Consider the following 22,472-nt stretch of genomic DNA (forward strand, 5'->3'; position numbering starts at 1 on the left):
TGCTAGAAGAATGTGTCTTATTGCTGATTTTAGGAGATTTATTTATAATCCGATTTTGAGAGTAAGTGAGTTTGCTGCTCTGTTGTTCATGTTAGCTTTATATAATTAGTCCACAAATGTGATTACATATTAGTTTCAGATTTTTCTCTTTCTATTTGGAGCCTTTGCAAAAGTTATTTTGATTTTATCTTGATACTACTGAATGATTTTCTTTTTCTGTATTATTATGATTTAAATGACAATATCAATATTTTGTAGTTCCAAGGGTTCACATAAGCGTGTGAATCTAAATAAAGAGTTACACTTTATACTTGGGTCTTGTTTTGTTTATTTTTTTTCTCCAATGTTCACTACTGTTCAAAAGTTTGGACTTGGTAAGTTTTTTTTTTTTAATGTTTTTGAAAGAAGTCTGTATTTGCTCAAAATACAGTAAAATAGCTATATTGTGAAGTAATTAACTGTCACCTGCAACCTAAATTTACTTCACTATATTACTATTAAATCCTAATCTAGTCATGACAAACTATATATCGTTGGAAAGGTCTAAGACTCCTTAATAGATATTTTAGCGCTGTTTTTTTTCTTACAAATTATGAATGAACAGTAATATATGAATTTATGACAAGAGTGCGCCTCAAAAAATCGACGTCATTACAGGAGTTTCTGACCTTTGTCACAAAAAGTCGACGCAGACACTTTTAATAATTGAAACTTTGGTTTTTAGTGCTAAAAGTTCATAATAAAACATAATCTAGTATTTGTCAATAAAAAAAGATAAAATTATATTTTAAAAAGTAAAGTAAGAAGTCCTCTAAAAAGTATAATATATATTATATATATATACATTTTTTATTATTATATCACATATTTTAGTAGTTATCATAAACTAGGTATCATTTGAAAGCTTACAAACTCAGAATTCATCCTGTGAAACCCGTTTTGAAATTGGACTTTCCGTTACCATAGAAACGGTATTTTTTATTAGGCCCCTCCCCTTTTGGGCATCATCTTTCATAATTTATTATCAAAACCTTTTCTAATCTTGACAAAACACATATTGTCAGAAAGGTCTGAGTCTCAAGGTTCCATATTTAGTGACAGAAGTGATATTTGGATAGAAATTTAATAATTTGTTATGGCAGAATACATACAATTAAATTCAATGGAATTCAATGGCACCCGGTGGCTATTTTTGGCACTACGCCTAAACAAAATCTCATTGGAACTTCAATTTTTGTGATATCAACTTTAAATTTGGAACACAACTTGGTTAGATATATAGCTTTCATTTTATAGTAATTTTATAGTAAAAAATATTTTGTAAAATAGTTATTTTATATTAAAAAAATATATTAATAAACTATATTTGATTTACTGTAAATTATAACTTCCATAACTTTTTCATACTTTAATTTTTTGAAGTGCTTCCACTTTAGTAATAATCTGCTGATTGTTTTCTTTAAAACAAGACCAAACTTAGGTCTATATTCCAAAGCATTCTTGAATTACAACCATTTAAGTTTGTATAGTGCATTTTAATGTAAATTATCAAAAGGGGGGGTGACAGGTAAAGGGTTAAAATAACTTTTATATTATTTTGTAATTTAAATTTGTTTAATGTGATTTATTCCTGTGATTACTGGTCTCCAGTGTCGCATGATCCTTCAGAAATCGTTCTAATATACTGATTTAATGTTCAATGTTTATTATCAATGTTGAGAACAGTTGCTTAATATTTTTGTGGAAAATGCATTTTTCAGGATTCTTTGTTAAATGGTAAGTTTAAAAACGGCAATTATCTGAAATGGAAATCTTTTCTATCATAATAAAGGTATTAATGTCACTTTTTATCAATTTAGCTTTTCTGAATAAAAGTATTCATTTCTTTCAAATAAAAAAAAAATCTTACTGACCCCAAACTTAAAATAAAAAAAATTGATAGCCATATTCTTTTATTTTTATGATGACATATTTATGCCGTATTCTTTTTTATTTATTTTTTGTCTGTTTGAACCACCTTCCTAATCTCATAACCAGTTGCACCTTTTGTAGCTTCAAAAAACACAGTTGATAAATTTGAGGTTCATTCTCATGTCGTGTGTGTTACCAATGAGGTTCAATCTCGTGTTACGCAGCACGTTTGAGCTTCAGGAAGAACCAATGAGGTTCAATCTCGTGTGTCAAGCATAGACAGTATAAGAAGTGGACAGAGCCATCTCATTGGAACTCAGTTGAGACAGTTGAAGCCCATTTTTAGCGATTTTTGAGCACTTCCGTTCCTGACGCGCAGACTCAAACCGACTCAAACTAAGCTTGATGACGTGAGCAACCTGTCTGACAGACGTTAATCTTCTAGTAGCTGTGCGTGAAAATTGCCAACGTTAATCTTGCAGAGACGGGGAACTTGAGCAAAGAGTTCTTTGGCGTGAGTGAGCAGGAGTAAGTATTCCGTTGCTTTTATGGACTCATTATCTATGGGCTTCTCCCTTGACGGGACGTCCCCCGATTGCCTGTGAGCTTCTCCTCCTGTCTGTACGGTCATTTCTGTACAGCGCGACAGAGAGTCGAGTGGTTATGACGCAATCGTTAGCCTATTTTTACAAAAACTGTTTCTACGGGGCCATAATGTAACATAGAAGGTAATGGAGCCCTTTATACATTGTCGTGTTTCTTTAGAAATAAATAATGGACAAATGGAGTCTTTAAACGCCTCAGATGTAAAGTTATTCGCTGTCAAAGTGACGCCAAAATGAATGGGAGTCAATGGAAATGCTAACGCAAGTGAAGTTCTGCTACAAGATGGCGGCACCCGGCCGGCTTCAACTTCCGGTCGATGGATTACCCCCTTGGGTGTCAAGCAGGTTCGGTTGAGCTTCTGTGTATGTTCGCTGATCAAAGTTTAATAAAAGCCTAATTAAATCTTTTCACTGTAAAGCGATTGTGTCTCTTCAGAAAATTTGGACTAAACCATAGACTGTAAAAAATGGACTTAACCAGTTGGACTTTTACGAACTCTTTATGAACTTTTTGAAGCGTCAAAGTTGTAGTTGCGTAGCTGTCAATGGAGGGGCAGAAATCGCTCAGATTTCATCACAAAGTCTAGCTCTTTATTATCAATGTTGAGGAACAAAATGATTTATAAACGATTTATTTAAATTTTCTGTGCTAATTTGTGAACTAAAATAGCTGATTTAATTATTTTACAATTTTTGAAAGGAGCTGAGGAGACTGCTTTCAGATAGATGGAAACAAATGTTTTTGGTTTTTTTTCAAAAGTTTTAATTTTAGATAATATTTCTGGCAAATGCTTGATAGTACCAAACACATCCTACAGTTCAGCAGCCATTTCAATAACATTTATATTAGAGTAATAGTAAAGGAATATTACAAAGTTCAGAGAAAGGATATAAAATACATTTGTTCATAAATAGCAAAGCTTACATTAGATTTTCCATCTGCCCTCACGACAGACTTAACAAAAGTGTATCGTAAAAAGTTGTTTTGTGCAGCAAATGCAAATGTAGACTTTAGTGTTGACGCATCAAATACATACGCACAGCACGACAAGACAACACAAGAACTCACATAAACATTAACCTACGACTATTTCTGACGTGCATTCCATCGGTACAGAAATGAAAATACATCCACGAAAAGACAAGATAACCTCCGCTCAGGATCTCCCACGCTTTTCCCATCAGTTCGTCTTTCCCAAAAGCAGGTTTGTTTCGCTTTTTTGCTTTTAACACACAATCCTTCCCATATCCCGCCTCTTTTCGCGTGCTCGAAGAACAGATGAACACAACGGGGAACAAGAAAAAGAAATTAACACTAATATTATGACATCTTTCCATGATAAGCCCTTAAAATTTGAGCGAGGCAAGAGAAAATTCGATCATTCGTTACATTGTCAGACTCAGAGGATTGAACTTTCACACTTTTTAATCATAAAACAACCGTCTGGGAAACGTAAAGGAGAAGAAACATGGTTGACACGGTTGGAGCACAGAGTGGAAAAAGGTTCAGAGTCTTGGTTAGAGGTGTTTGTTTGCAGGTGTTCCAGAGGAGATGGGAAGGCGAGAGGTCCGAGAACATTCTGAATTTCAGAACTTAAAGAGGTCTATGAAGTGCTGGGGAGAGACGGGGGTGAGGCAGCTGTCGGGATCGTTGGCCGTGCAAGGATGTCCCGAGTCCTGCGATGGAAAGAGAGGTCGGTCAAAATCAGGAAAAGTCAGTGCTTTTTGTCCATGCAAAAGTTGCAGCCACGTTAGCTATGTTTCCAAACATTGAACGTATGCATAAAATAGGAATATCGCATAAAACATTTGCGAATAAAGCACTGTTTCCATCCCATGTGATCAGGAGAACAAAATCGCCACTTACTGGGAAATTGGCGCAAAATGTCAGTAATAAAAATGAAAGTTGCTACAATCGAGGAAGCCACTGTGGCTCTTATCGTATATCATAAATGACTTGCTGAAACGCCATAAACACTGTCATGTTATCTTGCGTTAAAGGAGAACCCCGGTCAATTTTAACATTGAGCTAATTTTTTTGTACATTTGGAGTGCTGTCAGTACAGACAAAAATCGGTGTGGCCTACACCGTGCTATCCTCTTTTTAAAATTCGCACCCTGTTGACTTCAATGGGGCAAGTTCTAAACCTGTAGATGTGAAAGATATTAATAAAAATGATGTTAATTCAGCCAGCTCGCATACCTGTATTTACTTCCTGTTTTCGTTCGAAGTCCACAGTAGTCGATTGTTGAGTTCGCACGCGCGCGATCATTGGTAACTAATCAAGGGGGTAATCCACCAGCCGGAAACTAAAGTCTCCCCGGGCGCCGCCATTGGCTAACAAGCCTTCACCTGCTGTTAGCATTCCATTGACTCCCATTCATTTTTGCGTCACTTTGACAGCGAATAACTTTACATCTGAGGCGTTTAAAGACTCCATTTGTCCGTTATTTATTTCTAAAGAAACACGACAATGTATAAAATGCTCCAATACCTTGTATCTTATGTTGTGGCCCCGTAGAAGCAGTTTTTGTAAAAATAGGCTAACGATTGCGTCATAACACGCGACTCTCTATCGCATAGAAGAGAAATGACCGAAATGACAGAATTAGAAGCTCACTCGCAATCGGGGGACGTGGAGGCATAAAGTCAAGGGAGAAGCCCATAAAGAGTCATAAAGTTGATCCTGCTGCTAGCTCATGAACAGCTAAAACTCACGATCTCCGGCTCTGCAAGATTCAGAAGGGAATGATTCAGATTCCTCTTGGCACCGCTACTAGAAGACGTACAACTGTCAGTCAGGTTGCTCACGTCACATCTACGTCTTCAAGTTCAGTTTGAGCCTGCGCAGTTCGCTTGGCAATCAGGAAGTGAGTGCTTCTATTTGACTTCACTTTTCTCCGTTGAAGTCTGTGGGGTCGCTGTGTCCATTTCTTTTACTGTCTATGTAACTAATATAACTAACGATCGCGCGCGCAAACTCGAAAATCGACTACTGTGGACTTCGAACGAAAACAGGAAGTAAATACAGGTATGTGAGCTGGCTGAATTAACATCATTTTTATTAATATCTTTCACATCTACTGCAGTCAGATTGACCGTGGTCACTCTTAATAACACCACTCACATGGCTGTGCACTTGTAATGACAAATCAAGGATGTTAAGAGGCTAAAAGCAGGTTTAGAACTTGCCCCATTGAAGTCAACAGGGTGCGAATTTTAAAAAGAGGATAACACGGTGTAGGCAACACCGATTTTTGTCGTTTTTGTCTGTACTGACAGCACTCCAAATGTACAAAAAAAAATGAGCTCAATGTTAAAATTGACCAGAGTTCTCCTTTAAGATGCCTGATGTTTGGGAATGCAATCATGTGACCGTTCTGGGAGGGAATTAAACCAAATCAGACAGACTTTGGATCAGGCAATGAAATCGGTCCACTGGTTAGTCCAGTTATCTGATCACATCCTCTGTTGAGGCAAAGTCACATGGGTTTTTATGTTGCGCATCAAGGGAATTATTCGGTAAATGTGTTTCCATCATAGTTTATGAGCATGTCTTCTTATATCGGATAAAAATATTATCTGCTTCAATTGAGCGCATAAGATTTTTTGAATTTATGCTCATCTTGGCGTTTCCGTCCAGCATTTTTTTTTTTTTTTTAATTCGAATAAAAATAGGTGGATGAAAACATAGCTACTGTTAGGCTGCTAGGGTTCCTCTATCAATGTAAGTCTATGGGATTTTGTTGCCTTTTTATCATCCGTCAGACAAAAATTCTGATAGAATTCTAATATTCTGATTCGTAATTCTAATAGATTAGAAAAGGTCAAACACACCTGAAGTGTAATACTCAGTGTTAGTGATCTGTTCTAATTCCTAACTCTTAAGTATAAGCAAAAATTATAGTTACTGAAACTGTAAGCATATTTGAGTGATCAGCAGAGATGAGCATTAACGCATGTGTCCACCAAAGCATTTTTTTGCCAGTTGAAAACTGGCTCTTCTGAAAATGCCTTGCTGTGTTTTTTTCAGTTGAGATGCTATGTGCTGATGCGTAAAATCCGTGGAACTGTTACTAGTATCTGATTTCGCAAATAGTTTGTTTCTGAATATAAAAATGCCGACACAATGTAACACACCTGCGCTGGCACTAGTTTTGGATGAAGAGATGTGCTTGTTGTTGTCATTTGTTATCGTTGAACAAGCAGAATGTGACAGTTGGTCAGTGTGGTATTTGTCCCGCACCTCCTCCACTGTGATTGGACGGCTGGGTAAAAATTGACAGTGATGAGCGCTGCGTTTTACTCAAAGTTGAACTCTCTTTAACTCTGCGACCGGTAAAAAAAAAAAAGAAAAAAAAAAAGAGCACTCCGAGTGAAATAGACACTCAGCACCTCATCACACTGCTGCCGTTTTAAAAACGCAGTGCTCCCATAAAAACAAAAAAAGCTTTGGTGGACACACAGCCTTAATGTAAAACGTTGATGTGGAACATACAAGAAAGCAAATGGGAAAAAAAGACATTCTACAAAAAAGATAAATACATCTACTCAAATATTAAGAATACAAACGAGACAGATCAAGTCCAGTTGATTTGAATGGATTGAAGTGTAAGAAAGAATAACGGGCCGAAACAGAAAAAGACGACAGGTGGAGAGAAAAAGAAAAAAGGACTGATGAAACAAAACAAATTTTATTAACAGACAATGATTTCAAAAAGCTGACACATTAATATCAGATCTAGCATGTACCTTAAAGATCAAAGCCAGGTGCCTGTCCTTTGGGAGATAAGGGACCAGGAGGAGAACAGGAAAATAATCAAAGGTCAAAGGGTACAAGAAGAAGATCTAACCTAAAACTGTTGAAAGTAAACTTTTTGAAGTGAAAATATGTATGGTAGAACTAACACTTCAGCATCTGTCATCATTTATTTAACTGAGTGTATTGTCATTTTTAGGTGAACTATTCATAATAAACTATCCATAATTATACAACCGCTGAAAAGTTTCGGGATTTTGGTAAGATTTTATTTATTTTTTAAAGATATTTATACTTTTATTCAGCAAGAATGTATTAAATTGATCAAAAGTGACAGTAACGACATTACAAAATATTTCAAATAAATGAATAAACAAACGTTATATTCATCAAAGGATGCTGAAAAACATTTACAAAAAACTGAATTAGAGTTTCCACGAAAATAATAAGCAGAACAACTGTTTTCAACCATGGTAATAATAAGAAATGCTTCTTGTGCTGTAAATCAGCATATTAGAATTTCTAACACTGGAATAAATTACATTTATTTATATTTTAATTTTTTTTTTTAATCACTGAAACAAACTGATGCTTATCTATTAATATGTGTGTCTATAATGGGTTTCTGACCACAAACTGCAGTTCTAGACTAGAAGATAACAACACTGGGCTTCAACAAGGGAAACATTTGAGAAGAGCACTTATATCTAAATATCATCCGGATGGATGTCCTACTGTTTATTCACAGACCAGAATGTTTGACATTTAAAAAGGATTTCTTACGTTCCAGAAGAGGATGCTACAGTGCCTGCAGAACTGCAGAGTGTCTCCGTACTGTTCTTTCTGAGGGTAGTATTTCTGAAGTGTGAAAAACATCAGCTTCCAGTCCACATGGCCCTTCTCTGACAGAATCAAGTGCCTGCAGAACTGAACACACACAAACACAGTGACTTCTTCTGTGACTTCTGCTGAGAAACAGACCTCTCTTGCACACCAGTGGTTTATAGGCCTGTGTGCATGATGCATAGACTGTGTAAAAAAGAGGGGCCGTGCATCTCTGCAACCGTCGTTGCCGATCACGTCGTTCAGAGGCCGAGTCTGCGCAGGAGTGATCCTGAGGTGGAGCCGATGTTGTGAGAAATCGGGTCTCCCTTAGGACCCTGAGTGGTTTAACTGACTTTTAATGGGTAGTATTTTTAGCACCTGATTACAATTCCTGCAAATTCACGTTATGATCTATATCGTTTAAAATGCGTTATAATTACCATTGATGTATTTTAAATTACATGGTTCATTTACTAGCATATAACTGAAGCTATAGGTTGTGAAATCAAGCATTTCTCATTCTTACTGTTTGAGAAATAATCCGATTAGCCTGCTAGCTTAGCTTATATTATTTTAGGTATTTTTTTGCTTCCAATATAGTTCCCAATTACATGTTTCAAATTAATGATGCTTGTGTGACCATAGAATGACAATTAATGTATTAAAAATGTTTTATATACTATACCACATTACAATTATTGTGTACAATTAATATTAAATTACTTTTACAGAACATATGGTATGTTGCAACAATCCTTATCCTTCTATACCTCATTCCTTCTATATTTCAAGCATGTTTTAATGTAATAAACATCATACAATAGGGTTATAAATTATAATTAGTCAAGACATTGCGACAACAACTTTTGATCAGGCATTACCGCCTGGGTCCTAAAGGAGACCCAATTCCAGGGGGAGGGGGGGGGGGGGGGTGGCAGCTGTCAATCATGACGCTAAACCCCATTTTATAGCATCAAATAACTAACTAAAACCAAACTTACTGGGAAAACGAAGACTTGAACATGCGTCAAATGATGAGAACTGCCTGAAATGACAGAAACCATTTTGGAATTGTTTGTTTGGCTCGAATCCCATTCAATTATAAGGAGAGGGTGGGGTTTAATATCTATACTGCAGCCAGCCACCAGGGGGCGATCGAAATGCTTTGGCTTCACTTGCCAGGGCTTGTGCGGCACACTTGGCATGATGCCTCTGTACTGCCATCTTGTGCTCAAATTAAGCAGCTTACTCAATTTTCAGCCATTCTGAATCTCCAAAATGATTCATATAAAAGAATCTCAGACAAAACCTCATTCATAAGTGCCTAAACAGACGTTCATATCTGGGTGATACTTCAATTGGGGCCACCTTTGACCACTTGAAATCTTGAAAAAATAAATCTTGATATAGTACTTGAGATGCTGTGTGTGATGGAAAAACATCCAATTATGAGTGACTTAATAAATTCTTATTCCTCACCTGTTTCTCAGCAAAATGAAACTGGCACAGTTTTTTCCACAGTTGCCGGTCCTCACTGAGCATGTGCAGAGTTGGTGTGGCTTGTCCCAGATTGATGATGTCACAGGCATCAGTAAACTTGTACAAAATGTTGTTTTGCATGAGCAAAGGGAGGTCGCTCAGTGTCATCCCATTTGAAACTTGCTGCAAAGAAACATATTTAGCGTTATCTATGTAAATACAAACAGAAGGTTGTTGTCAAGTATAACCACAAGAAATACAACAGATTGAACAGTTCACTTTGGTCCTAAAAGTTAATCAGACAGCAATCTTAAATATACTTTATTTATATAATTTAATAATATATATATATATATATATATATATATATTTAAATTATATAAATAAAGTATTTTTAAGATTGCTGTCTGATATATTTATATAGGATAGGGTGACCTGACCATACGTCCTCTTTTTCCCAGACATGTCCTCTTTTTGGACCAAAAAATGCATCCCGCCGGTATTTCTAGATCGCCCAAAATGTCCGGGATTTGGCTTTTCTATGTTTACATGCACACCTTTTGTTTCAATCGGACAGAATTCATTCAGATTGATGAATCTGAATGTACTGTTTACATGAACGATAAACGTGATCGGGTTGATGTGCGTTATTGCATTGCTTTAGGTCCCGCCTTCTCGCACGGCACCATTGGTCGGTCGGTCATGTACGTAACGCAAACATTGGTCAAACTGCATCTCAATCATTACCCTCAGCACCACGGCAACAGCCAAGAGACACAGAGCAGCGCTTGTTTGTCAACAGTGGCACATGACTCCTGAACAGCGTAAAAAAAAAGCCCAAATGTAAATTCACAGATGATTTACAGAGACAATTCCTGTGTTTTCGTCTCGGTCGGGATCCGTGTGAAGCAGAATGCACGACCTGCAAAGCTGGCACGTACGTGTCATAAAGGTGCTAGCGACCTCGAAGCCCACATAAGGAAAGTATACAAGAGAACATCTGGAGGACTGAAATTATTTTTTACTGAAATAGTGGGGGTTTTTAAGGCAACTGATTTTATTTTATTTTATTTTAACCAATGGTCATGAAAAGAAACAGTGTCGAGTAAAAGGTGTTAAAAGCTAAACTATTTTTTTTTTGTGTCATTATTTTATTGTTGCAGGCCAAAAGTTGAATGGAAAGATGTATTACTACTTTATGTATTAAAGTTCAATAACATAGTTGCAAGGTTGTGAATGCATTTGTCAAGCATTTGTTGATGTATTCACCCCCTCCCCTCCCCCTTTTCTGAAGACTACAATATGGTCACCCTAATATAGGATAAATGATATCCTATAGGATATTATTTATATGAATTAGTCATCCCACAACCAACAACATGTGACTGAAACTGACTAGTCCATTTATATAAATGTATTTTTTTATCTTTCATTTATTTATTTTTGATCAAATAGATATAGGTAGATTTTTGAAAAAGATTTTTGCACTTCCCTAACCCATATACACACTGTGAAAAAGACTACCTTTGGAATTTGCAAATTGTTGAGCTGCTGTTGCCAGATTAAGATGGTTTCCAAACGGCAGACCCAAATGTTGATGTTGCCGACCAGCACAGACTTCCCAACTTCTCGGATGAGGATGCAGAGGGTGGAGCTTAGATCATGCAGCAACGCCTTGATCAGTCGAGGGTTCTGATGGTCAACCAGAACTGCCAAACAAACCAATAGCGAAGGAATCATTGCCCATTTTTAATATCATTTTGTAGAGATGCACATATTTCAGGCCAGTATGGCTTCTGCATGAAAGTGTTCATTCACAGAAAAAGGAGTCTGTGAATAATGCTGAAAGACCAGCTCACCTTTTCTCACAATCTTCTCCAGGACATTAAAATAGTTTTTCTGAGCAGCTCCACTCAAAGACGTCAGCTGGGACTTGGCAATCAACTGGAGAAGCTAAGAGTGAAAGAAACAGAGAGGGTGAAGTGGGAGAAAATAGGCCTTTATCACAGTCCGTGTGTCATCCTCACATCCGGCTCCGATTAGTAGCGTAAACTAATTTCCTGCATTATTGTCAATGGACGGACGCCAGTTTTGAGAAGAAAATTAAACTACCGGTAATTTAGTGGAACTTAACAATTAACAATAAACGTCAATATTTAAAACTGTTTATCTAGACTTACATAATACCCTAGTATGTATGTCATCTTTCATTTGATGTAACATTATCCGAGAAACTGCCAGTCATGAGATAAACGAGCAGCACGCAGCTCAAGTTACTGCCAAAGGAATAATCGGACTGATTTCATTTTATTTTTAATGTTATTTTGTTTATTTTTGCATTACATTACCACCCATTTTTGTCAACAGTACAAATCCAATCATTGCACTTAAACACGGAGGGTATGACACGTTTACGATGATCAAATCAGTTATAGGAAAACCTGCTGGAAATATTCCTTTATTTAAACAACTTCAATCTGATCTAATTATTGATGATTGCATCGTAAAGTAAGGGTTGTCTGATTTTAATGCTCTTCAATGTGATCGGTTGTTTGTATTGTATTATTGCAGCTCTGTAATAAAATAAAGTGATCAGACTCTGATACAGTATGGCTTGCTTTAAATCACTGAATATGCGTCGGAATCAACACCATTTTTCTTTGTTTCACAATACTCAATTAATGATTGTAAACTGAGGATGGTGTCTTTAGAAGAAGTATCTGTGCTGAATTTTACATAAAAAAATCCCTATGAGCCATTTATACAGGCTTCAGCGGAAGGTTTTTCCGCTTTTCGAACACGGAAGTGTGATAAAGGCCTGTGATTTCAATAGAGAGAGGTATTCAATTGTATTCAGCAATTGTTCAGCAGAGATCAGAACATCTTACTTTGACAACATAGTTGAATCGCCGCACATCCTGAATGGCACTGGAAAAGTCCAGACGATTGAAGGCCTCACCAAGCGTACAGTACCCATGTCTCTGGAACAACAAACACACGGTGCGCATTGAATGAGATTGGAAAAGAATAATGGCAGAACTGTAAATTATAAACAATGACATTGTTTATTTGCTACTTTTTGAGTCTTGTACGCATTGATGCTATGACATAATTCATCTCACCTCTCTCGTACTCTCCTTCTGAACGTAGATCCACCTCTCCTGGAACAAAACTAAGAAAAAGGATAAAATATACTTAACCCATATATTACATCCTTAAAGGGATAGTCCACCCAAAAATAAAAATTACGTCATCATTTAGTTTACAAACTTGTATGACTTTCTTTCTTCTGTTGAACACAAAACAAGATATTTTGAAGAATGTTGGTACAGTTTTGATTCCCATTGACTTCCACTGTATGGACAAAAAATACAATGGAAATCAATGGAAACGGAAACTCTTTGGTTTGTCAACATTCTTCAAAATATCTTCTTTTGTGTTCAGCAGAAGAAATGCATACAGGTTTGGAACCACATGAGGGTGAGTAAATGATGACACAATTTAAATTTGTGGGTGAACTATCCCTTTAACTGCTTAGGTTTTTATTTGCATTTATCTGTAAGTGGGTTGGATGTGAAAAAAAAATACTACTTTTAAATTTGTAATTACACAGATCTCTGGAAAAATTTATTCTGATTGGTCCAATATAGCATTCTGTGGTCATATATTTTGTATAATGACCACTAAACCCAAAAAACTAAGTATGAAGTAATTAAGCATTATGTAAAAATATGTACTATTTACCAATTATTACACAGCTCTGGAAAACTTAACTCTGATTGGTCAATTGTGTATAATGACCACTGAACTTTATAATGGCCCACTGTTCCAGAGATTCTAGCTCTCTGTTAAAGGGATAGTTCACCCAAAAATGTAAATTCTGTCATCATTCACTCACCCTTATGTTGTTCCAAACCTGTACGGGTTTTTTCGTCTGTTGAAGATATTTTGAAGAATTTTGGGAACCAAACAGTTGACGGTAGCCATTGACTTCCATAGTATTTTTTCCTACTATGGAAGTCATTAGCTACCGTCCACACAGTTTGGAACAACTTGATGACAAAATTATAAATTTTTGTATAACGACTGCTAAACTGCATAATTGCCTATTGTCCAAAGAAACTCTAATTCACTTTGAAATTTGAGATTATTGTTGTAATTAAGTGTGAGTGTGATGCAATTAAATATGATGTAATATTTACACTGTGACTTAGTGTTGTTGTTGAAAAAGTCCTTTTTTCTCTTCTTGGCAGCTACTTCACAGACATCTCCCATGTAGACGTTCTCCTTGTTGTCGTTGTCCAATCTGGAGAGTTAATAAGGCAAAGTTAATCACGACAATCCCAAAATAAGCTTTAGGCATTACGTTTACATTAAAGGCATCTTGCAGAGGCTCCTATTCAGAGCGACCTACAAAAAGTATTATATCATGTGATCAACAGATGGCAAGCATGCATTTAGACCATTAGACTTTGCAATTTAGATGCTGCTAGGAGTACTATTTAGTAGACATAAACCTGACAGAGAATACAATAAAACCTAGTGCAAATAAACAAGCCAATGCAAGTTCTTTTTAATTATTAATCCAAATATTGGTGAATGAGGCGAGTCCTAAAGATCTGAAGACGTTTTAGCTTACACAACGCACACAGGTGAGTGTTCGGTCTATCGTCTAGTGAAATTTAACACACAGACATACGATGCAGATTCACACTAAAGCTATCCAAACAACTACTTGGGTCCCCACATAGCAGAAACCAGACAACCACGGACGTTTCCTCAGTCTGACCAACCTCAGGTCGGTTTCCATGACAGCACGGTCAGACTAAGGATCGTATCAGTATTTTGTGTCTGAATACACACAAAACGAGTCTGTTCTTCACTACTCCAGACAATAACCACAGGCGGTAACAATAATAACACATTTCTAAACACGGATACCTGACTTCCCACACATGACGCATACACACTTCCTTTTTAGTTTGTTCCTCAATGCTTTCTTTGGGTGGTGTAGCCTTGTGGTTAAAGCTCGGAGGTGCTTTAAGGTGAAAGGTTGCAGGTTTGAACCCCAAAACTATCACCCCTAGATCAAGATCCAACAATCACTCCACATTATATGGATTTATTTCATAGCATTTCTTACTCTTCCAAGCCAAGTTCATTGATGTTATCTCCCAAGTTGTGGCTGAAATATTCAAAGCGTTTCCAGCCATCCTCAGTTTTGATCCAGCTCCAGCCTGGTGATCTCCAGTCTTGGCCCAAGAAAGGCATCTTCTTCCACCTGCTCCAAAAACCAGAATACAAGAGACTCTTGTGATCTGATCTGACAACACACAATAACAGTCATTCTAAAAAGACTTATTTCACAATCTTGATGTACAACATTATCTTTGAAAAAAACAAACATTTTCAATTTTGATATTAATTTTTAAATTGCATTTAAACTCTGGCTTCTGTACCAACTAGCAGCCTACGTTACTGTCAACAAATTTTCTCAAATGCAAAGCCTGCCAAGAACCGTATCTTTCTAAACGTCGATAAAACACTAAAGACAGCTTAAATCTCTACCTCTATTGCTGTTTTACGCGCAAAGTCATGTATTTGCATTGATAACGGACGTATATTTAACTTTACTTACAGTGATTCCTTTGTTATGGTGATAATTTTCTGCTTTTATTTGAATATTGACGGAAGTAAACAGTCAGAAAAGCGGAGTGTAAGACACGCCTCCCGTCGATCGTGATTGGCCATCGTATTTGTATTTATTGTGTTGCTACCCGGAATTCCCAAGCTGATTGGTTCGTGACGCTGTCGATCACTCGCCAAATTATCCCGAGCGCTCTGTCTCTGCAGCTTCTTGCACGTGACACGGACGTTGCACATGTTGTCATGTTTTGATTTTGTAATGGGGGAAGGGAAATGGATAGAATGAGCGATGGAATAATAGACTGACCAATCATGTTGGATAATAACATCACAAAATAAACATTTCCACTGCTTGGTTTTGGATATAAGTAGCCTATAATATAGGCTAGGTTTATGTGTAACCCCCTCAGCCTGCAGTGAGAAGGCTAAAGAGCTTTATGAGAGAAAATATAAAAAGAAAAATCAAGTTAAAATTAAATTATTAAAATGCACAGCAGCTGGAAAAAGTAAAAATGTTCTTCTAATTTGTAAGGTAATTTTGTTTGTTGAATTAAATCTTTATTGTATTTTAACACTTATTTACTTATACTGCATTTTTTATATTGTATTCGATTTATTTACTTATGTAGCCTATTTGTTTGAGTTTCATTTACCTTGAAGTCTTACCCAAAAATCACAGTAGGCTAGTCAACATTTGAAGGGGATCAAAAACGTTTATCAAAGTCCTAAGACAAGAACGGCTATTGTTCAAAATTTATAACTTTGATGAAAGGTTTTGATCCACTTCAAATGTTGAATAGTTTTCAACACCTGACACATAGAAAAAAAAAACTTGTCCTGAGAACACATTGCAAATAAAACCTGCCTTCATTATACTGTACACTTGTCAATATGCTTTCTTTGTGTTCACTTGTTTACTCTATTACCAACAAATGACAGAATTGGATATGTCTTTATGTTTATATGGAGAACAGAATTCAAAACAATTTCACAACAAGATTTTGCAGCATAGGTGATGACTATACAGACAACAATTTATGGTAATAGAGGTTTGACTCAAAGCCCTTTCTGATATCCTTGTGACATGTGACTCATGTTTTTGCCAGGTAAAAACCCCACCTAGATGAAAGTCCAAACCGAGCTGAGAAGTCTAAGTTACAGTCCATCCATGCTGCATAAATAATCATTTGCATGCATTTACCAAGTAACTTATTTGTGTGTATTGCCAATGAAGAATGGTATCATTTTTAACTGTACCAATAAGGCTGACTCCTATATCATTTGAACAGAATGGACAACAGCTAAATTGTAACACTATTTGAAGAGTATTTCGTAATTCATGATTATCTCAACAGAGACAAATTCCAAAAACTCAGGACAGTCATATCTTTGTTTTTGATGCGGTTTCAGACAAACTTGTCAGTTTGGATTACAGTTGAATGAGTGAGCTAAAAAATTAGCATAATTCTCACATGCATTGAAAAATTACAGCTTTTCCAAAATCATTTAAAGTAGTGTAAAGGCCACGAACACTCCCTCTGCAAGATCTAACCTGCCATAGTCTGCTTTAGGAGGCCAGAGGGGTACGTTTTTGTGTGCATGCGAAAACACTGCATTCAACAGAAGACTTTTTTTTTCCAAAGGTTCAGTCATGTGCAAAATGATGAAAAGAAGGTTCAGTTAGTTAACATTCATAAAATGCGTTTTAAAGTTTTTTTTATCATTATAAATATGCATTTATGATAATTAAATTACTAGACCTGCATTAAACTATAACTTATCCAAAAGTAAACTGCATACACTCTTAGATAACAGTGCTAGAAAAGTAAGAAAGTAAGATTTTATACTGACTGGTATTCATATTTACACAGCATTTTTACATAATTGTGTAAGGTTGTTTGACTCAACAGTGCACACACACCTTATCAAGTTACTTCAAACACAAAACACTTTAAACTATTTACAAGGCATTGTGAGTCAGGGAAGACATGAGTAGACAGTCAGTATTAAGGCAGGATAAACAGACACCTAATCTTTGAACTTGAGTGACAGTGCGGCACTAATTATACACACCCACATTGGATGTGAATGTACTTGCTTTTTGTCCATCGCTTCCGCTGTTACGCAACAATGGACAAAACTGCTTGTGTGAAACCATATCTTTCCATACTCCAGACCAGGTCCCTTCTGCATTCCTGACTGGCTTGTATCATGGCCCGTTTGACTTAAACGACAATTGTTATCTGTAAACTGTGCAAAGGCAGTTTTCACAGAATTCAACGAAAATAAACTGCAATGGAATATAAAAACACAACTTTTATATATTATAAAATCAAGTGACAGGTAGATACAGTAATTAACCAGGATCAAGTACTGGTATATATACAGTACAAAAGGTTTAGCATTTAAGAAATGTTCATGTCAATTGAAATTACACACAGTCTGCTAACAAGCTGCTAACTAAAGACTACAACTACAAAGTTGTGTAAATGCTTGACAAAACCGTTCTAGTCCTTATATAGCAATTTGTTATGTTTTCAAAGAACAGTGGCTTCCAACTGTAGGTGTGTGTAATTTATGTAGTAAAACAAAAATGTTTATCAGACCTTATTTTACCCATCACAAATGGGGAAATAACATCCTAAAACCCTTTAAGAATTCAATTTTTAGAATTGGTGATTTAGCCGATTAGTTGAACATGAATGGAATGAACATGTCAGCCAAATCAGCCAGGCATATATACACTCCTAAAAATAAAGGTCCCGTGTAGACATTGATGGTTCCACGAAGAACCTTTAACATCCATGAAACCTTTCAATTGCACAAAATGTTCTTTATAGTAAAAAAATGGTTCTTTCTGCATAGCCAACTAAAAAAAATTTACTTTAAGAAATGAACACTGAACGGTTCTTTAGGGAACCCAAAACGGTTCTTCAATGGCATCTCTGCAAAAACCCTTTTGGAACCTTTATTTTTAGAACATGGTTGCTAGTTTTCTGGTTGGCTGAAACGTTCTAAAACTCTTTTTTTTTCTAATTCTAATGGTAACAGTTAAGGGATGTCACATAGGCCAAGCTAGTATTTTTTAAATCAAGTAGCATTTTAAATCAAGTGACAATATGCGTTGAGCAAAAAAAAAAAAAAAAAAAAAAACGTTTGCAGCTATGACCCATTAATCCAGATCTCGAAGAACCTTTCCCGACTCTGCTGCATTTCTGCAGCTGTAAAGCCACTTGATGATCCGAGCGTTGCGCTCGACAACTGACAACCCTTGACGGACAGTCTCCAGCAATTCCCCCTCATGCAGGCCGTCGCTGCTCCTCGAGAATGCGTCATCTGACGTCGAGACGCTGATGCTCCGGATTCTGGAGCTGAGGTCGTCAGAGCGCGCGGAAAAGTTCTCTTTGCCCATGGAATCAATCACGTCACCCTCGAGCCCGCAGAATTTGAAGAATACGTCAAAGTCCGCGAAGTTTTTCGAATAGCGTGAGCTGATGTCAGAGCTGGAGCGCGCCACCCCTCTCCGGCTCTTATGCTCCTGCTCTTGGGTTCTAGTGACTATCCTGTGAGGAGGAGGTCCTGGCATGGGTAAAGTGGACTCTTTCACGCAGTCCTCACGTGTGGCGCAAAGCGCACGCTCTTTTCTGTCGTTTACCTCAACGTCAGATTCACGCGCCTCGGAAAATGCGTTTTTCTTGTCTTTAAGAGAGAATAATGACTTTTTATTCAATCTCCTCCCGCCAGGCAATCCTCTCATGAGTTCACACTTCTGTCTGTATAATAAAATCGAGTCCGGTCGTTTCTTCGAGCTGCTACGTCTTACCACATTGCTGTCTTCTTCAGGCGACGGTATGTCCTTAACACCAACATTTGCGGGGGAACCGTGCCCGTTTGAAGACCCTTGACTGCTTACGGAGGCAGACCCGATGCTGACCACATGTTGGCTTTTTACATATTGAGGTTTAGTGGCTGCCAGCCTCTCCACCGCACTGACTCGTCCTTTATTCGCCTCGCTTTCTCGCTCCATCTGTCTTCTCAAAAACTCGGGCCCCTTCACAAGAATGCGCGACGCGTCCACGTCGGCCGTGCCTTGCGTTTTCTTCAGCATTATCCAGTCTAGATTAGTATTGTGTTAAATCCACAACAACTGTGTCGCAACTGTTGCAAAATGTGTTGAGGGGTCCGATATAGTATAAGCTGACGAAAACGCACAGTACTGACGCACACCTTTACCTGTTCATACTCACTTACTCCACCCACTATAACAGGTCAAGGCAGCGCGAGCTCGACACGAGGGATGTAAAGGTGAGGAATACTGTCAGGACACGTTAAATGTAACTTAACGGCTCCAAATAAGGGCTTGCAAATATGTTTTTTCAACTCTCTTTAGGAATATTGTATGAGAATAAATTAAACAGTTAACGAATTCAGGGGAGACTGGAACTAGGCATATACTGTAAAAAAAAAAAAAAAGTAGCTGCCTGCCTTAAATTTAAAAGTAGCAGTGTACCGGGAATATTTCCCATGGAGGGAAAAAAGTACAGTTCATCGATCTTTTGTGACAACATTTTTAAAGGATATCATACTTGACTTGATTCTTGTTTTTTCCCTCAACATCTGTTTATGCATTGTGTGGCCTGATTCAATCATATTTCCCCCTTTTGTGCGGGATTGTAGAGTCAAAGTCAAACAATGGAAAACGTTTTTTGACAGATCTGGCTTGCTGAACTTTTGTTTGGTGTATATCGTGTGTGGGACTGAAAAGTGTTATATATCATGTGTCAGTATAATGAAAAGAAGCAACACATGCACTTACACATAAAATGTAACTGGCTTACACTCCTATTCTAATTAAAAACATTCTACAAAATTAGATAAATGGCAGAAAGACATTCGGGAGATCTAGATGAATGCAGGATCTCCATAAAACCAGTAGATGGCAGCAGACTAGTGGAGACTACCGGTATGTACTGTGTGTGTGTGTCTGTGTGTGTCTGTGTCTGTGTGTCTCTGTGTGTGTGTGTGCGCGCGCGCACGAGATATCGCATGATGTGCACACTTGATGACCTTTAATTTCTGAATCAATAAAATAACTTCTAGTTGCTCTGACTTTCCTAAGCCGTCAGTCTATGATTTTCACCTGCAAACAATAAAACAACTAAAACAACTCATGGCCAGTAAGCAACCACCCTAGCAACCGCATAGCAACACATCAAAAACCACTATAACAACCTCATATCAACACCCTGGCAAGACTTTTCCCTGGCTGGATTCCTGTGGAGTGTTTGTGCATTGCTCAATGTGCAAAATGCTGACTTCAGAAAGCAACTTAAGTGAAGACCAGAATTCATTTCTTAACTCAACCAAGTCAGAACCAGGAATTTGTGCGGATGTAATTTATGTGTTTCAAGGGGCCTGCTGTGCAGTAAGCTGGAAAGTACCCAGGGTAATAGCAGTACACTAAAACCAATATATGGCTTCTCTGACCTCAGAGCTTCCAAAATTGTGGATCCAGATGAGATATAGAGTGAGACCCATTATCATGTCAGTCTGGTCTGAAACACATGGACATTTTTAAATATTCATGCATGCTGAATCACCTACAACCCTTAATAACAATAATTGTATACAGACTCAGTCAACACATTGATAGTGGTATGCAAATCCTAAAGCCCACAGTGAGAGTTACTCCAAAAACACAGAGCCCTTTTCATCAAATAGGAATTTTAACATGTAAAAACGCAACAGGACAAATTACAACCAAAACCACAAACTTCTAACTTTGTTTACACATCTCACAAAGCAAAATGTCCGTTCCACTTCCACACCTAAGGATTGTTCAAGGTTTTTCTGAACAAATATGAATGATTCCAGACATGATTTCTGATAGGAAACAGCAATGTGGTTGCATGACCTCCAATGTTAATCATTTAGGTCTGGAGTGAGTTATGATTGTGTCTCTCAACAACCTTACAATTTATGTCTTGAATAATGCGTCAGTGATGTGCACATGACCAAATTATCATCATCTTTTTTTTTCTTTTTTTTTTAGTTCACTTACAATTTAAGTGGATGAAGTGCAGACAAGAAAAGTTCAAATTGGGAATCAATTTTTTTAATTTACTCAAATCTGACAGGCATTTCCTGAAGACAGCATATTGTGTCCGTATGCAAGGCTAAGGATGTTAATGTGAAGACATAATTAATGAAAGTTCATTATCGAGAAGTAAACCTTAAGAAGATTTGTGTGCGGAGCAGCTGCAAACCAGCTGAATTTGAATTTGTGAATACAGCATGTATACGCTGCAGAGATCAAGATGTATAGATTAATATCTGTGGCTTGTGTGCTAACACTAAAAGTTTGGGGGAAAGTTGTGCTGCATATTCATTCTGTTCAGTCAAAACAGAATGACTATGTCAATGGATATCAATTTTGTTGTTGTACAGAGAAGCTTTGCTGGATTTCTCAGTAAGTTCATACATCACCTCCCTTAAAGTTTGGCACTGCCTGAGTCACTGACCCTGGAATATGGTTTTCATTATATCTCTCACCGGTCATTCTCTTTGACAGTGTTATGCATCAAAGCCAAAGAAGGAAAGCTGATATACCTGTAGAAATACAAATACTGACATTTATCTCCAAATTGTTATCTTTTTACTATGCATTGGAATCCCACTCACCTGTTCGGTTTTGGGTTTTTTAATGTTTTTGAAAGAAGTCTCTTATGCTCACCACTGCATTTATCTGATCAAAAATACAGTAAAACATATTGTGAAATTTGATTACAATTTTAAATAACTGTTTTCCATTTATGGAACTGGATAATATTCTGATTGTTCCAAACCAATTGTCCCAATTGACCAATTCCCACCAATTTATGTTGAAAATGTGATTAAAACAAATCAGGATTCTCTGATGGATAGGAAGTTCAAAAGAATAGCATTTATTTGAAATATTTTTTGTAACATTATTAAAGTCACTTTTGATCAATTCAATGTATAGTTGCAAAAAAAAAAGAAAAAAGAATTTCTTTCAGAAAAAAAAAACATATATATATTGACCGGTAGTGTAGGCTTATAAAAATACCAATTATTTATCAAATTTCCCATACAACACATTTAACACAGAGAGGGATTGTTCAAATTATTCTTTATATCTTTAATCCATTTTTAAAATCAACTTTTTCTTATTTTTCATTGCTTTTTTATTTTTATGTTCTTGAATGGACTTAGACATAGGCCTATA

General features: G+C 36.9%; 2 protein-coding genes across 3 annotated transcripts; both read right to left on the reverse strand.

Moving 5' to 3' along the window:
* Positions 1-3,255: 3,255 nt before the first annotated feature.
* Positions 3,256-15,326, reverse strand: fbxo25 (F-box protein 25). 2 transcript variants are annotated; one of them, XM_056257962.1, is made up of 11 exons: positions 15,217-15,326; positions 14,724-14,872; positions 13,783-13,886; positions 12,703-12,752; positions 12,469-12,561; positions 11,440-11,533; positions 11,105-11,289; positions 9,581-9,763; positions 8,060-8,203; positions 7,270-7,296; positions 3,256-4,193 (listed from the first exon to the last, which is right to left on the reverse strand). In XM_056257962.1, the coding sequence occupies exons 2-11, from the start codon at positions 14,849-14,851 to the stop codon at positions 4,104-4,106; spliced, it is 1,098 nt and encodes a 365-aa protein (XP_056113937.1). In that variant the 5' UTR covers positions 14,852-14,872; positions 15,217-15,326; the 3' UTR covers positions 3,256-4,103. The 2 variants fall into 2 exon arrangements, with proteins under 2 accessions (XP_056113937.1, XP_056113938.1); XM_056257963.1 differs by lacking the exon at positions 7,270-7,296.
* A 3,017-nt stretch (positions 15,327-18,343) lies between these two features.
* On the reverse strand, positions 18,344-21,785 carry fam110c (family with sequence similarity 110 member C). Its single transcript, XM_056257884.1, is given in 3 exon segments — positions 18,344-19,354; positions 19,357-19,485; positions 21,779-21,785. Coding segments are annotated over 3 exon segments (1,092 nt in total). The 3' UTR covers positions 18,344-18,398.
* Positions 21,786-22,472: the final 687 nt, after the last annotated feature.

The sequence above is a fragment of the Rhinichthys klamathensis genome, unplaced genomic scaffold (genome assembly GCF_029890125.1).
Source record: "Rhinichthys klamathensis goyatoka isolate OS25496 unplaced genomic scaffold, OSU_Roscu_1.1 h1tg000147l_1, whole genome shotgun sequence".
Taxonomy (NCBI): domain Eukaryota; kingdom Metazoa; phylum Chordata; class Actinopteri; order Cypriniformes; family Leuciscidae; genus Rhinichthys; species Rhinichthys klamathensis.